The sequence below is a fragment of the Canis lupus genome, chromosome 4 (assembly GCF_003254725.2).
Source record: "Canis lupus dingo isolate Sandy chromosome 4, ASM325472v2, whole genome shotgun sequence".
NCBI classification, from domain to species: Eukaryota; Metazoa; Chordata; class Mammalia; order Carnivora; family Canidae; genus Canis; species Canis lupus.
In genome coordinates, this window is record NC_064246.1 from 40822556 (window position 1) to 40839909 (window position 17354).

Consider the following 17354-nt stretch of genomic DNA (forward strand, 5'->3'; position numbering starts at 1 on the left):
CCTGGGCCCTACTGATATCATTTGGATTGTTTCTTTTGTTTTGCTATTATAAATGAAGCTAGGAGAGTAACATTGTATACATGTAATTTCACACGTGTGTATATATATAAGTATATATTTCATATATATGATAAATTATATGTAAATATATTATATATACTATATAAAATTATATATAATTAGATTATATACATGTCACATATATGATAAATATATATGTATGTATATATTGATATATACATAAACATATATATATGTGTGTGTGTGTGTCTATATATATATATATATATATATATATATATATATATATATATATATTAGATAAATCCCTGAAGCAGATTTCTGGATCGGATGGTAAATGCATTTGTGAATTTGATAGCTATCACCAAATTGCCCTCTACTGGGGTTTTGGCAATTTATGTTGCTAGCAGCAGTGTCTGAAGGTTGAGTGGCTACATACCATCTATATACCCCAGAACCAGTGTCCTCTTGCTAAGTTTCAGAGAGGGAAGAAAAAGAATGTAAAAAAGGAAGAAGTGTTTATCAGCCCTATCTCAGGGAGGTGGGTGAGGGTCCTGAGCCCGGGACTGGCTTGATACCAGTGCACCAGAGTTTTGGTATGCTGGAGGATTTCCCAGCAGAGCCCTGGGGTCCTCCTGACAGTGCTTGTGAACCAGCAGTGGTGCCATCAAAGTTCTTAGTGTCCCAACTATTTTATTTTCTTGCTTTGAAATTCAAGTGTCACAGCTCAGCCTTTAGTAGAGGAGCCGCCAGCAACCCTTTTCCCCACTGGCTTCCACTTGGCGTCCTCCCCAGGTTCCAGCCCTGGGCCCTCACAGGTGACTTTTGAAGGTGGAGCAGGGATCCTCTGCATGCCCATCTCCCAGAAGAGCATCTAACCACTCCTCCAGGTCCTGTACCAGCTGCTCCAGTTCTTGCACCTCTTTCTCTAGCTTCTCCAAGAAAACATGCAAATTTTCCTTCAACCAGGTCCTGATGACCTTTATTGGCTCTTCTGCAGGTTCATTGGTCTGGTATTCAAATCCCTGAAAGGCAGACATCAAAGTTGCATCTTGAGCTTTTTCACATAGAATCCCCTGTCACTGGTTTCAAAAAGTTTTCTGAGTGTTTGAACATGTTATTCCTTCTGTCTGGAGTGCTCATCCCCACCTTCTCCACCTGGCCAGCTCCTACATGTCCTTCAAGGTCCAGCTCGCCCATGACACCCCTGGGAAGCCTTCCCAGATCTCCTCAGCTAAATTTGACATCCCCTCAGTACCTTTTTTGAATATGTTACCTGGGAAGCCACAGGATTCTGGGGATAGTTACATTCTCTGATCCTTTCTGACACCTCCCAACTTCTTCCTGAAACAGGCACAAACATCACCTCTTAAAAGGACAAATGAGCAGTAGTTGAAATAAACATGGCTGGTCATCCCAGTGGGGAGGGGGAGGAGAAGGTGAACCTTGGCATTCTGGTTGGCATGCAGCCATCTCCAGAATACCCCTCCTGACTCTGTGTGGACTCGGCTCCTCCTTTCTCAGATTCCAGAATGCTCACCTGATATTCCTGTGCCCACGTACAGCACCAAGATCAGCAACACCAACAGCGTCTGGTGGCAAGAAAAGGAGGAAGGAGGTGACTCACTGGGGAGCAGGCAGGCAGGCAGGCATGCCTGCTGCCCTCACAGAAGGCTAGGCATAGCAATGCTGTAAGATGATTTTTAGAGCTTAACTTTTTCCTAGTTATCTATGTCATGCACACTTACTATAAAACCCCCGAACATTGCAGAAGTAAGTAACATGGCAGCCTGGTGACATTCCACTGGGGTTTTCCCTCCCTTCTTTCTGCTGAGAAGACCCACCTCTGTTCTCATTCCTTGCCTTACTTTTACATTTTTGCTCTAAATGATCTTTAAAAGGAATCAACGTTATTGTGGTATCATTCACAGACAGTAAAATGCACACATTTTAAATGTACAGTTTGTTGAGTTTTGGCATGTCTACACCTGTGGACTACCACCCCAGTTAAGAGAAAGAACATTTCCATCATCCCAGAAAGTTCCCTTATGCCCTTTTACAGTCCATTCCTTCCTTTACCCTCGCCTGCCAGACAGATCCACTAATCTGCTCTGTAACTATGGAGTAGTTTTGCCTGACCTATGACTTGGAACTTTGTAGTCTTTTGTGCCTAGCTACTTTAGCTACTTTTGCTCAACATCATGCTTCTGAGATGTCTCCATGTTTTTATGTTCAGTGTTACCAATGAGTAATATATTGTATGAATATGGTACAATTTACCTCTTCACCTGTTCATGGACTTTGGGCTGTTTCTTATTTCTGACTATCATGAATAAAACTGCTATCAACACCTGGATACAACTCTTTGTGTGGACATCTGTTCTCATTCTACTTGGGTTGGTACCCAGAAATGCAAATACTGGGTCCTATGGCAGGTGCATGTTTAATCTGATAAGAAACCACAAAGCTGTTTTCCAGGGTTTTGTACTAATTTATGTTTCTGCCAGCAACATGAGACAGTTAGTTGCTCCATGTCCATGTTGGCAGTCTTCCTAATTTTAGGCATTCTATTGGTTGTGTAGTGGTACGTCAATCTAGTTTTTATATGCACTTCCCAAATGATTAATGATGTTGTTTTAGTCTGTTTGCATTGCTTATAACAAAGTACCACAGACCGGGTGGCTTATAAACAACTGAAATTTATTTCTTATAGTTCTGGGGGCTGGAAGTTTGGAATCAGGAGGCCAGCATGAAGGTTCTGTTGAGGGTGCTCTTCTGGGTTCCATCCATTTCCATTCTATCTTTATGTGTTGGAGAGCAGAGAGAGCTCTTTGGAGTTTTTTTTTTTTTTTTTTTTTTTTTTTTTTTTTTTTAATCAGAGCACTACTCCAATTCACGAAGGTTCTACTCTCATGACCTAATCATCTCCTAAAGGCCCCTGACTCCTAATACCATCACTTTGGGAGTTAGGATTTCAATATATGAATTTAGGGGGAACATAAGCATCCAGTCTATAGCAGATGTGGAGCATCTTTTCATGTGCTTCTTCATCAGAATTCACATAGCTTTCTTTGTGGGCATGTCTGTTAAAAACTCTATTCATTTTTTTATTGGGCAATTTGTCTTATTAAGTTATAGTAGTTCTTTGTATATTTTGGATATATATTCTTCGTCAGATGTTTGTATTATGACTATTTTCTCCAAGTCTGTGGCTTGCTTCTTCATTTTCTTACCAAGGTGTTTGAAAGTTAAAGGTTTCAATTTGTATGAGGTTCAAATAATCAAATATATTCCCTTTATGGTTATGCCTTTTGTGTGCAATCTAAAAAATTTTGTCTAACTCAAGGTTGTGAAGATTTTTCTCCTCTGTTTTCTTTTTTGCATTTTATTGTTTTAATTTGCCACTTAGGTATATGGTCCATTTTGAATGAATTTTTGTATATGATGTAAAGGAGGGATCAATATTCTTTTCTTCATCAGGATGTCCAGTTCTAGAATTGTTTAAAAATCGGTAAAAAACATGCCTACCATATTTATGTAGGTCTGCTTCTGGATTCTATTCTGTTTCATTGATCTATATAGCAACCTTTATGCCAATGCTTAATCTGTCTTAACTCTCTGGAGCTGCTATAATAGAATACTACAGATTGGGTAGCTTAAGCAACTGAGAGAAATTAATTTTCTTACAGTTCTGGAGGCTGGAAGTCAAGATCAAGGCATGAGGCAGGGTTGGTTTCTGGTGAAACCTCTCTTCTTGGCTTGTAGATGGCTGCCCTGTGTCCTCACACAGCCTTTTTTTTCTGTGCATCCCTGGTATCTCTCTTCTTATAAGGACATCAGTACAATTGGAGTGGAGCCCCACCCCCCCCTTTTTGAGCCCCACCCTTTATGCTTTCATTTAACCTTAATTATCTCCAAATACAGTCACATTGAGGATTGGGGCTTCCACATATTAATTTTGGAGGACACAGTTCAATCCCTAACAGCCCCACTGTCACTATGCAGTTCCATTCCTTTATCTATTTCTCTTGGTCAATGCCACATTATCTAGATGACCATATAGCTTTATCCTAAGACTTGAAATAAGATAGTGTGAGTTTTAAAATTTTATTTCAAATTTTTTCTGACTACCCTAGATCCTTTGCATTTTCTCTCTCTCTCTCTCACACACACACACACATACACACACACATTTATCAACCTATCAATCTTTTCAGTTTCTAAAAAACCTGCTGGGATTTTGACTAGTACTACATTGAAACTATGGTTCAATTTGGTGAGAAAGAATGTCTCTAAAGTACCATACCTTGTAATCCATAATCAAGGTGGATCTCTCCATTACATTGTCTATGATTATTCTTAGTAATGTTTCATAGTTTTCAAGTGTAGGGGCCTTGCTCATCTTCTTGAAATATTTTATGGGTTTTGATGCTATTACAACTAGTATTGATTTTAAATGTTCATTTTCCAATTGTTTCTAGTCTATAGAACCACAATTGATTTTGTATCTTATGATTTAATTCTTCCTTTTCTTTCTGGTAGAGTTTAGGATTTTGTATATTGAAAATCATACTGTCTGGGAAGAAGTTTTACCTCATCCTTTCTAATCTTTATTTTTCAGAAGTCTAACTTTTTTCTTGCCTTGTATATTGACTAGTAAAATACCAAATAGAAGTGGTAAAAACAAACATGGTCATATTGCACTGTATCTTAGTGGGATGAGGTGTGAGTGCTCACCATGAAGTGGAGGTGGTTTTAGCTTTTTTCTTGTCCTTTCTCAGCTTGAAGACATTTCCTTCTATTCCTACTGTTCTAAGAATTTTACCAAGAATGAGTGCTGAATTAGTGAAATGCACTTCCTGTATCCACTGAGAGACTATCTGAGTGCCAACCTTTTTTGTCTGATCATGGGAGAGATTGCATGGATTGACTTTTGAATACCTAACCAACCTGAGTTTCTTCAGGAAGTTGTTTGTTCATGATGCATTCACCTTTTTCTCTATTGCTGGATTTGATTTGCTACTTTGTGGAGATTTTTTTCATCTATATTCATGGGGAGGTCAGATTTTTTTTTCTATATGTTTGTGGAGTTTTAGAGTCAATGTCATGCTGCACCTTTAAAATGGGTCAGGGAGCATTTCCTCTGCCTCTATTTTATGAAGGAATATGTGTGAAATCGATATTATTTCTTTCTATGTCACATGATTGATAGAATTCATTGGTGAAATTTTTCGGGCTTGTAGTCATTTGGACTTTCTATTTCCTCTTGAGTTACTTTTGTACATTGTGTTGAGGAACTTTTGTAAAAAGTTTCTTCCTTTTACCTAAGTTAGCAAATGCATTTGTATCCAGTCATTCCTCATATTACCTTCAGATCCTTTTGATGTCGGTCTATAGGTGGTATTGTGATAGTTCTTTTTTATTCTCAATATTGGTAATCTGGGTTTTCTCTTTTTTAAAAAAATTAGACTATGAAAAATTTACCAATTTTATGAATCTTTTCAAAGAGACAGTTTATTAATTTTGTTTTATTATTTTCATTTTATATTTCATTAATTTCTGATTTTATCTTTGTTGTTTCTTCTTTCTATCATTAAGTTTAATTCTTTATTTCCTTCTTAATGTGGAGACTTTGGCCACTGCTTTTTTTTTTTTTTTAGATTTTTAAAATTCATTTATTTGAGAGACAGAAAGAGAGAGAGAGAGAGAGAGAACATAAGCAGAGGGAAGGAGCAGAAGGAGAGGGAGAAGCAAGCTTCTGACTGAGCAGGGAGCCTGATGGGGGACTTGATCCCTGGACCCTGAGATCATGACCTGAGCTAAAGGTAGATGCTTAATCAACTGAACTACTCAGGTGCCCCTGAAAAAGAATTTTCTTTTTTTCCAAGTATATTTATGTATATATATGTGTGCATGTAGATATATGCGTGCATGTAGATATATGCACAGACATGTATGTGTGTGCATGTTTGTGTATGTGTGCTCTCAAATGGATGCCTGAGTGCTAAGGAGTTTCTCTGCTCTAGCTGGGCCAGAATTCCAACAACCTTCAGCCCTACTGGATTTCCAGGATCTCTGCTCTGCTGTCAACCACATAGCAATCACCCTGATCAGGGCGGCTAATCTGGTCCCTTGCACGCACACCCCGCCCTCAGCCAAGGAGTCATGGGGAACCCCTGGGTGTACAGCTCTCTTTCTCCTCTCCATTGCCTTGTCCTACAGAGTTCAGCTGCTTTAGCTGCCTCCATTCTGCAGCTCAGCAAGACTGCTGTCCCTTGCTTGGACTCACTGTAGCAGCCCCTGGGAAAGAGCTGAGACTATCAGGAGTCTTCCTTTCTTCCAGGATCACACTCTTGTGCTGCCTGGTGGCCTTCACCTGAAAGTAGCTGCCTCATACATGTCATCAATGTTGTGGTTGCTTACAATGGGACAAAATTCTGCATGAGGTTTGAATTTTAGCCTTAAGAATAAATACTCCAGGAACTCTACAATTCAGATGTAGCCTATTTATTTCAGCATGTTCATTCATTCATTGATTTATTCAGCCACTATTATGCACCAAACACCATTGTAGGCATTAGGGATGTAGTAGGAAACTAAACAAACAATCCAGCCCTCGTGGGGCATACCTTCTGCTGACGGTGCTGGGAATTAAATAAGAGAGTCAGTCGGTAATGGCCTTGGGGAAGAAGCACTTAAGCATGCATGCTGTGTTCCAACAGATCGGGCTCCAGGGAGGGTCAGGCTGAAGGCCTCTTCTGACTCTGAGGGCCTTACAGTCTGTCTGCAGTGTCAAAGGGAGCCCAGATGGGAGGCAGCATACATCCAGTCTCGCCTCACCTGTTTCTTGTCCTCACAGCGACTGCCCCTTCTCCTTTCAAACAGCTCGGCTGCCCCTCGCCCCCTACTGCCCACCTGTTGGGTCACCATGGCCTCAGGTCAGGCTGCCTGGGTGGATCAATGTGCCCCCCGCCACACACCTGACAGACAGATGAGTAACCTCCTCCTTCCTGGCCTCTGGTCACCAGGCATCCCTCAAACACTGAGTTCTGATGTCATAGAAGGTAGGAGATAACAAGGTCCCCACCTTGTCACCACCCTGCTTTTTATTCCAGTCCTTCACAATTTTTTTTCATATAAATGTAAAAACCAAAGACCAGAAAAAAAAAGTGCATTAAAATGCTATATTTCAGGATGATGATTTTTCTGATCTTTACTCTCCTATATCTTTAAATACATTCTCCCATCAACGGGATGCCATTTTAATAAAATGTGAGTTTTAGAATACAAAACAATAAAATTTTTAATTGAAATTTTTACTAAGATAGTTGTAAATACACATGCAGTAGTAAGAAATAATACAAGAGATCCAATGTTTCTTACACCTAGTTTCCCCAAGTGGTAACATCTTGAATCCCCTGTAATACAATCTCACAACTAGGATTTGCCATTGATACAGTCTATCAATCTTAATCAGACCTTCCAATTTTACTTTAACTTATTTGTGTATGTGTATTTAATTCTAAATATTTGTCAGGTGTGTAGGTTTCTGTATCCATTGCTACAGCCAAGATACTAAAGAATTCCCAAGCCAGAGGGTTTTTGTCTTGCCCTTGGATACCCACCGCCCACCCTCTGTCCCCTTGCCCCTACTATTCCTAACTCCTGGCAACCATGAATCTTTTCTCCAGTTCTAAATTTTATCTTATCAAAAGTGCAAATAGTATGCAGACTTTGGATATTAGCTTTTTTTGTACTAAGCATAATTCTCTGGAGATTCATTTAGATTGTTGAGAATATCAGTAGTTTGTTGCTTTTTATTGCTGCATTGTATTCCATGGCATGTATGTACACAGTTTGTTTAACCATTCACCCACTAAAGGGCATCTGGCTATTTCTGATTACTGGCTCTTATGAATAAAGCTGATATGGGTATTCTTGTATAGTTTTTGTGTGAACTTAAGTTTTCATTTCTCTGGGATGCCTAAGATGGAAATTGCCGAGTTTTATGGTAATGGCATAATAGTTTTGTTAAGAAACTGTCAAACTGTTTTCTTGAATGGGTGTACCATTGCAGATTCCCATTAGCAATGAATGAGCAATACAGTTTCTTCTCCTCCTTGCCAGATGTTTTCATTATTTTTTATTTTATTTTATTTTTTAAAAGATTTTATTTATTTATTCATGAGAGAGAGAGAGACTGAGAGAGAGAGAGAGAGAGAGAGAGAGAGAGAGGCAGAGACACAGGCAGAGGGAGAAGCAGGCTCCATGCAGGGAGCCCGATGTGGGACTGGATCCTGGGACTCCAGGATCACACCCTAGACTGAAGGCGGTATTAAACCACTGAGCCACCCGGGCTGCCTTATTTTTCATTTTAGATGTTTTGGTAGGTCTACAGTGATATCTCATTGTGGTTTTCATTTGCATTTTCCTGACAGTTAATAATGTTGAACTTTTCTCATGTACTTCTTGGCCATCTCTGTCTCCTCTTCAGTTAAATATCTGTTCATGTCTTCTACTCACTTTTTTATTTTTATTTATTTTTATTTTTATTTTTTTTAGTTTAGCACCATTTATTAAGTGATCTCAGCTGTTGTTGTAGCTGCTGTGTATCAGCCTGTTCTTAAAACATAAAATGCTCTTCCAATTCCTCTTGTCCAGGATGGAAGGATCTTCCAGGTAGCACGCCAACAGAACAAGAGACTCCGATGATTCCAGCTTCAATGATGGTGCCATCCAGAGAGGGAGAGGGTCATGGCACATTCAACTGCGGCTTCCAGAGGTTTTGAAAAAGGAGCCTTTTGGGGCCCTGCCTGCTTGGCATTTTGATGCTGTCGGTGTGGGTTTTGTACTCCATCATGGTGTTGGGAGGTAGGTTAAGCACTCGCCGAAGGGTATCCCGGATGCGGGCTGTGGTTGCTTGGTCACTGGCAGTCTTATTCCATATTGAAATAATGTCCTCCTGAAACTGGACAGAGACCACAGCCCCACAGATCTCCTCCCCAACCATGAACTGTTCCCCCAACATGGCCAGGATGAGATTCTCCCATCAACGGGATGCCAAGCCCTTCCGCAGTCGAATAATCCACTTGCCAACATTTTTATTTGCATCATCCTCCCACATGGGCTTAATTCCTTCTTTGAAGAGATGGAAGTCACTGTGGCCTGTCAGGTCCTCAGGACGTACCATGTGGCTGTAAAACCTCCAGAACTGCTCCACGGAGGCAAAGGTGCCGATCTGTTTGATATTCTGTTCATAGCTCTGTGAGCTGGTGGGACGGCCGAGGGTTCTTCTGGAGTACCAGAAAGTATAGTGGTACTGCAGGGGATGCTCTGCTGGCCCAGGGACAACAGCCTTCCTCTTACTGCTGCCCTGACTTTTGTCTCGTTCCGTTTTTTCCTTCTCGCCATCTTTCTGTGCGCTGTTTTCTTCATTCTGATCATGGTCCCCACTGTCATCATCTTTCAATGCGTCGAACTTGTTGTTCGTCCTCTCACTGCTGCCGTCGCCACTGCCTCATGGAGTCTCTACTCACTTTTTAAAAAGATTTATTTGTTTATTAGAAAAAGAGAGAGAAAGAGAGAGAGAGAGAGAGAGAGAGAGAGAGAGAGAGAGAATGAGCATACACAGGGGGAGGAACGGAGGGAGAGAATATCCATCAAGATCATGACCTGAGCCAAAATCAAGAGTTGGATGCTTATGCAACTGAGCCACCTAGGCACCCCTTCTGCCCATTTTCTAACAGGATGGGGTTTTTTACATTTGAGTTTTGAGAGCTCTTTATGAGTTCTAGAGATACTAGTCCTTTTTGAATATATGGTTTGTAAATATTTTTTCCCAGTCTGTATTTTGTCTCTTCATCCTCTTCACATGGACTTTTGCAAAGACAAAGTTTTTAACTTTAATGAGGTTCAATTTATCAATTTTTCTTTTATGAACATGTTTTTTGTATCAAGTTTAAGAACTCTCCCTGGTCTTAGAAACAGAAGATTTTCTCCTATTTTAAAAGTGTTTATAGTTTTATGTCTTATAGCCCAGTCCATAATCTGTTTGGAGTTGATTTTTATAGAAGATCAAGGTTCTTTTTTTTTTTTCTGCCTATGGAAGTCTGATTGCTCTAGCACCATTTGTTGAAAAGTGCTACCCTTCCTCCTTTGAATTGCTTTTGTTCTTTTTTAAAAAAAGCAATTGCACGTATTTGTGTGGGTCTATTTCTGGGTTCTCTATTCTGTTTCATTGATCTATGTATCTAGCCCACTAGCAATATCACATTGTTTTGGTTACCGTGGCCATAGCAAGCCTTAAGATTGAGTAGAGTGATTTATACCACTTTGTTCTTCTTTATCAGGATTGTCTCAGCACTTCTAGGGCCTATGTTTTTCCATATAAACTTTGGAACAGGGCAGCCCAGGTGGCTCAGCGGTTTAGCGCCACCTTCAGTACAGGGCCTGATCCTGGAAACCCGGGATCAAGTCCCATGTTGGGCTTCCTGCATGGAGCCTGCTTCTCCCTCTGCCTGTATCTCTGCCTCTCAATCTCTCTCTCTCTCTCTCTCTGAGTCTCTCATGAATAAATAAATTAAAACAAATCTTAACAAAAAAACAAAACTTTGTAACAAGTTTGTCTACATCTACCAAAAAAACCAAAACAGAACAAAAAAAAACCTTCTGGCTGGGATTTTTTTTTTTTAAAGATTTCATTTATTTATTTGAGAGAGAGAGAGGGAGAGCACTAGCAGGAAAAGAGGCAGAGGGAGAAGGAGAAGCAGACTCCCCCGTGAGCAGGAAGCCCAATGCAAGGCTCAATCCCAGGACCCTGGGATCATGATTTGACCTGAAGGCAGATGCTTAACAGATTGAGCCACCCACGTGTCCTACTAGCTGGGATTTTGATAGCAATTTGCATTAAACTTATATATTACTTTAGGGAGAAGTAACATCTTTACTATGTTGTGTTTCCCAATCCATGAGCACAGTATGCCTCTTCATTTATTTAGGTTTTCTTTGATCAGCATTTTGTAATTTTCAGCATATAGATCCTATATATGTCTCATTAAATGTATACTTAAATATTATATGTTTTGAGGGTGCCTGGGGGCCCAGTTGGTTAAGTGGCCTACTCGGCTCAGGTCATGATCTCAGTGTTGTGAGATTGAGCCCCACACTGGGCTCCACAGTAGCATGGAGTCTGCTTCAGGTTCTCTCTCCCTCTATCCCTCCTGCTCATGCTCTCTCTCTCAAATAAATAAGTAAATAAATCTTTAAAAATAAATAATTATTTCATTTTTTGGATTTCTCTCACACTTTATTCATTTTAAAATCTTAAACCTTTTTACTCTCAATTCTTTTTTTAAAAGTTTTTATTTAAATTCCAGCTAATAGGGATCCCTGGGTGGCGCAGCGGTTTGGCGCCTGCCTTTGGCCCGGGGCACGATCCTGGAGACCCGGGATCGAATCCCACGTCGGGCTCCCAGTGCATGGAGCCTGCTTCTCCCTCTGCCTGTGTCTCTGCCTCTCTCTCTCTCTCTCTGTGACTATCATAAATAAATAAAAGTCAAAAAAAAATTAAAAAAAAATAAATTCCAGCTAATATATAGTGTAATATTAGTTTCAGGTATACAATATAGTGATTCAACACTTCCATACCAAGTCCCTATCTACCAAATTTAATGTGTTAAGAATCATTAATTTTCAACACTTTTATGAGCTAACTTTCCCAAAATCACATACACAGCTTCTGATTAGCACCTAGATAACTTTTATTTATCGAGCACCTACTATGTTAGTCATTTCACTAGCTTAGTTTATTACATCTTCTGTAGGCTATTACTCTGTAGATACTTGGGGATTAGGTCTGTTGTACTAGCCATTGTGTCTCTAATTCCCATTATGCAGCCTGCTATATACTAAATATTCAGTAAAAATATTTGTTGAATGGATGAATAATGAGCAACTTCAAACTGTGGGCTCTGAGAGGCCATGAATTGTGTCTGGTGAATACATTTTTGTATTCACAGTACTTAACTCAGTAAATATTTGTTGAATGAGTAAAGCAGGTGGTATGATTTTAATTTTACCAATGAAGAAGCTGAGCCCCAGGGAGGCTAAGGAGGATATCAGCACAGTGGCTGTTATGGACTGAGTATTGACTCTGTGCCAGACCTCATGTTAAGTGCTTTCCATGCATTATCTCATTTAATCCTCGTAACTGCCCTGCAAGGACAGTATTGACAGTTTCTATGTGGAGGAGGTTACTTTCCTTATTCAAGATCACACACCTTACCTGGGGGCTGAGTGCAGGTCTATTTAATTTTGAAGTCTTTTAGTTGACCACAAGGAGTTGTAATTTCAGCCAAAAGCAAAGAAATTTGCCTTTCTTGTTATCCTCTGTGGGTTTACTTTGGATAAGTAGATGTGAGATTCCCATTAAACTTTTTGAAATATCGAAAGTAGCTTTATTCTCTCCTCTCTGTCCAACTCTGTGACTACCTTAACTTAGTATTTAGGGATTTCATACAGCCTCCATTTCTTCTCCTTCCCCCTTCTCCTGCATGCTCTTCTTCTTATCATCCACAGCTAAGACATTTCAAGAAATGACTGAGTACCAGGCACTGTGCTTCACATATGTTGGCTCACTGTATTATCATTACAACTCTAGGTAGTAAATACTATCATTATCCCTGAGCCTTACAGGGATTAAGTTACTGTCACAGAGTTACACAGCTAGTGAGAGCCAGAGCTGAGATCTGAACCCTATGGATCTGATTCAAGCCCCCAGGATCTTGATTGCCATGAGATATTGCCTCTTCCTTAGGGAGACTCAAGATCAGAAAAAGAAAGAGACTTGCCCAAGCCAGTTGGAGCTAAACGATCAGATGGCAAGTCTCTTGCTCCTGCCCAGAGTCTCTTTAAAAGGTAATTTGCAGGATGCCTGGGTGGCTCAGTGGTTGAGTGTCTGCCTTTGGCTCAGGGTGTGATCCCAGAGTCCTGGGATTGAGTTCCACATCGGGCTTCCTGCAGGGAGCCTGCTTCTCCCTCTGCCTATGTCTCTGCCTCTCTCTGTGTGTCTCGCATGAATAAATAAATCTTAAAAAAAAAATAAATGGTCGTTTACATCATCTCTGTGGTCTTGCATGTGCCACAGCAGCCATTGGTTTCTTGGGTTTTACCTCGCAGAAACGTTTCAGATGTCAAATGCACATACTCCAAGACTGGGCATTAAACTAATTACGACACATGGAAAGTAATGAATTATAGTCATCGAGAGAGAAGGTGACCAGAAATATTTTCTGGGAAACCTAATGAATTCTTCCAGGAAACTACTCTAAAGAACAGTGATGAGTGGGATTATTTGGTAGGGCTATTTCCTGGGGATTCGGCCTCAGAACAGGGAAGAGGAGAAAGAACAGCCCTGCCTGGCCCTCAGAGTGTGTGCCCAGGAGCTGGTCTGGGTTGGGGGCTGGGAAGGGTCCATGCTGGGCCCTGTACCTCCCAGGCCACCCAAGTCTTCCATTGCCCCGTAAAGGAAGAAGGTGAGGATGAGAAAGGAAGAGGGGTGCTGTGGATGAGGAATTAGACTTCTTAAGTAAATGTGGAAATAGATGGGGAGGGAGGGATGAATGGAAAATGTGTGAATGATTGTGTTCCAGGCAAATAACTAATTGAAAGATCATATCCTGCCAGGGGAGAGATCTGCCCCATACCTAACAAGCATGGGCCAAACAGTGCTGTGTGCTTAACGTCTGGTCACTTAGACACATCTGGGTTCAAATCCTGATGTCACTGTAACATGTCGCTAGGGAAAATGACATCCTGTCTCTAAGTCTTAGCCATCCGAAAAAAGAAGCCAATGCTAATGTATGTCTTGTGGGGTTATTGGGAGGGCTAAGGGGGATGCAGTGATGGGACAGTGCCAGGTTCACAGTAGGAACCTTGTCTCCTGCTTCTCTCCTTTCCCATTTCCCCTCCTTTCTTCCTCACTTCTCCAAAGACTTATTGACTGGCTGCTCCTGCAGCCAGTCAATACAAATGTCTCTACCAATAATTTAAGAATGCAAAGACTTTCTATGAAAAGTGTACTCAGAAAATGGATACAAATGGTGTAATAGGCAAGCCTGGATAGGATAGGAATGGGTGGGGACTGATGAAGGGGAGGATGAACGGAGTGGACAGAATGGTTTCATAAAGGGCAGGCAGTTTTGGGTAGCTGGAGGAGACAAGAGAGGCTATCTGGGGAGACTGAGTATCATGGGCAGAGACCTCCTTACCTGGGCCTTACACAGGAGCCCATCCTACTCTGGGTCTGGTGCCTATCTTTAGTCTGATGGAAGAAAGACTTGTATTTGTCATAAGACTTGCAAACTTAGATGCAGAGAGGTACTAAACAATGAATAGAATGAGGGGAATGGGCTGGTGTACAAAAAAAGGCCTGGTGGGGACTGGCAAATTATAACATTCATGTCTAGAAGGGCCAAGCAATCATTGCCATGAATCTGTGGGATCCGGTGTTGCAAGATCTGATTTTTTTAAGAGAAGTTAGAAATTCAGGGTTTTATGTGAAGTCTCCTGACTTATGTTGGCAACAAATTCTACTTTGGGAAAAAATACATGACTTGAGTGAAATGCAGGCCGCTGGTTTGTGAACTCTGATTTATTGTGTGACAGACCCTGTGCTTGGCCAAAATAGGGCTTGTCCCTGATCCTCACAACAGCCCTGCCACATGGGGTTTCTTACCTATGATGCCAAGCAACAGAGTCCCCAATGGCTAACTAAAATCAGCAAAGGAAATTTTGGAGGAATGTCCAAAGGGAGGTCCTGGAATTGATGAAAATCTGGGGAAAGGAAAAGCTGTTAGAACCACAGACCAGGACAGGTCACAGAAATAATCTGAGCCCCCCCACCCCCCAAAAAAAAAGAAAAAAAAAAGAAATAGTCTGAGCCCAGGACTGTGTATGGGGGCAAATGTAGGCTCTCAGCAGGTGGATCCCAATGCCATGAAAGAATTCTAAATTTTCTGGTGTCTTATCTATGGCTTCTGGAAGAAATTGCAACAAACAGAGTGGCTTAAAACAACAGAAATTCATTTTCTTACAGTTTTAGAGACCAGAGGTCCCAAGTCCATATCACAGAGCTGAGCTCAGGGCATCAGCCTGGCCTCATTCCCTCCAGAGGCTCTCAGGGAGAATCTGTTCCTTGCCTCTTCCAGCTTCTGGTGGCGACCAGCACTCCTTGGCTTGTGGCCACACGTCACTCTGACCTGTGCCTCTGTGGTCAGGTCGTATTCTCCTTTTGTAATAGGAAATATGTGTGTGCTGTCTTCTTCTTATAAGGATACATAGATTACATTGGTGCCCACCCAGATAAGCCAGGGTAATCTCCTCATCTCAAAATCCAGAATTTAATGATGTCTGCTAAGTCCTTTTTTACAATAGAACATAACATTCCCAGGCCCCAGGGAAGTATGGATATCTTTGGGGGACTTTTTCCTACCATGGCAACTTTGGGACATTCCCTTGAGATTCAATGGTCTGAACAGAGGTGATCTCTAGGCTGGGTCCCTGGCTGCGAAGACATAAGGAGGAAGTCAGGGTTTCTGTTTCTTTTGCCGTGGGAGGCAGGGCTGTGCCACCCCTCCAAGACTCACATAATGGCCAGTTCCTTCCAGCAAAGGAGGGATTTGGGATGTGGGTTGAGCTCTCAGCACCATGAGAACAGAGACCATACCCCTGTCATCCTCTGGGGCGTCCCCTGAACTTAGTATAAAACCTGGCACTTAGTAGGTGTTCAGTATCTGTTAATGGCTTGCTGCCTCCACTGCCTGTGTTTTCACCCTGCTTATGCAACAAGTGGCACCTGGGATGCCAGATGAGTGAGGGGGTAAATATATACATTAATATGCAGCCTTGGCATGTGCCTGTCTGCCAGGGACGAGGGCCACACCAAAAATACCCTTTTGCATGCCCCATTAACCAGAGGGCTAAAAGGACTGTGAACCATGGACCAAAAAAAAAAAAAAAAAAAAAAAAAAAAAAAGCAGGATTAATTTATGAGGCGTTCTGCTGCCTGGATGGCTCATTGCATACCCGTTTTGGCAACATTGCTCTGTAATGTGCTTCTAGACTTACTGTACTTCGACATCCAGGGGCTCTTTTGTAATATGCCAAATATTCCGCCGTTATTGTTCTAGGCACCTCCCGTTGGTCATTGGGCTAATTTATTTCAGTCGGAATTTCAGGACCAGACACAACTCTTATTACTCACTGCTTCGAAGAGGGAATAAAAGAGCAATTGATATTTGGAAAAATGAAAAATATGTCCAGAATACTTTGGGCCCTGAGGCCAAGAAGAAGAAAAAAAAAACGGGGGGAAAGCTGGAGGGAAAAATAAGGCGGGCTCACCTCGTAATGCACTCTGTCGTGGCTTGTCTCGGAGACATGGAGTCTAGAATGTCTGCAGACAAATGAATCAACGGCAGGACTATGAATTCCTCAGACACCTGGGTCCTTCTGCACATGACTTCAGCCTCACCTGCAGGAGCAGGGTTGGAAAAGATGCAGCGCGGAGCGCTCACCTCAATTAGTTGAGTGTGTTAAATAAGGCCTTAGGTTGTAGGGTGAGGGAGAATGGCCGGGTGGGGCTCTTGAATTCCTAAGGCCACTTGCTCCCGAATCCAATACTCTTCATGGAAAATTAGCCTCGGAAGAGAATTCTGAGACCCGACAGCCCAGCCACTTGATTTCAGGAGCAGTGGGGTGCTAAAGCATGAGAAGGGCAGCTGGAGAGATGATAAAGCGGCATCCCTGACCTCCTGTCAGTGGCCTTGCTGGGGCCGAAGGGGCCAATGTCTCCTTGGCCACAGGAGATGCTGGTGCATGTTAGTGTGAAATCCATGGCTTCACTGTTGCCAGAAGTCCTGGTTGAATGCTGGGTTTCTGGCAGACAGAGGGGCTTCTGTGGATATAGGGAAGAGGGGTATCGGGTTGGCTCAGTGCTGTCCAGCAAAAGCTGCCCAACAAAAGCTGCATAGACAGGTGACGTGTGTGAACATGAAGGGGTGTCTATACTCGCTTTGGGCTTTCTTTAAAGAAACTGTGATGCAGTAGTGGTTAGGGTCTGAGGGTGTAGAACCACGCAGTCCAGAGGACAAATCATACCCTCATCATTCATTCCCTGCTAGACCCCAGACTGCACCCTCTACCTACCAAGCCTCAGTCTCCCCATCTATAGGGTGAGCATAAAGACACCTGTTGCTCACAGGATGGTTGTAAGGGGAAAAAGTTAATGCATGTAGAACTCTCGGCCTGAGTGATACTAACCGCTCCTTTTTATTGCA

The 17354-nt window shown here is 41.9% G+C and overlaps 1 protein-coding gene and 1 pseudogene across 1 annotated transcript; both read right to left on the bottom strand.

The window, feature by feature from the left end:
* Positions 1 to 540: 540 nt before the first annotated feature.
* On the bottom strand, positions 541 to 7050 carry SMIM23 (small integral membrane protein 23). Its single transcript, XM_025434916.3, has 4 exons — positions 6862 to 7050; positions 1562 to 1613; positions 1298 to 1365; positions 541 to 1046 (listed from the first exon to the last, which is right to left on the bottom strand). The coding sequence occupies exons 1-4, from the start codon at positions 6949 to 6951 to the stop codon at positions 834 to 836; spliced, it is 423 nt and encodes a 140-aa protein (XP_025290701.3). The 5' UTR covers positions 6952 to 7050; the 3' UTR covers positions 541 to 833.
* A 1543-nt stretch (positions 7051 to 8593) lies between these two features.
* LOC112651614 (eukaryotic translation initiation factor 4E type 2-like) lies at positions 8594 to 16912 on the bottom strand (annotated as a pseudogene).
* Positions 16913 to 17354: the final 442 nt, after the last annotated feature.

Excerpts from the sequence above, each read along its gene's own strand:
- SMIM23 (XM_025434916.3), bottom strand. The coding sequence starts at position 6,951 with ATGGTGACCCAACAGGTGGGCAGTAGGGGGCGAGGGGCAGCCGAGCTG. Across the intron at positions 1,614-6,861 it reads GCTGTGAGGACAAGAAACAG|ACGCTGTTGGTGTTGCTGAT; the intron begins GTGAGGCGAGAC and ends TCTTGCCACCAG. Across the intron at positions 1,047-1,297 it reads AGAATCCTGTGGCTTCCCAG|GGATTTGAATACCAGACCAA; the intron begins GTAACATATTCA and ends TCTGCCTTTCAG.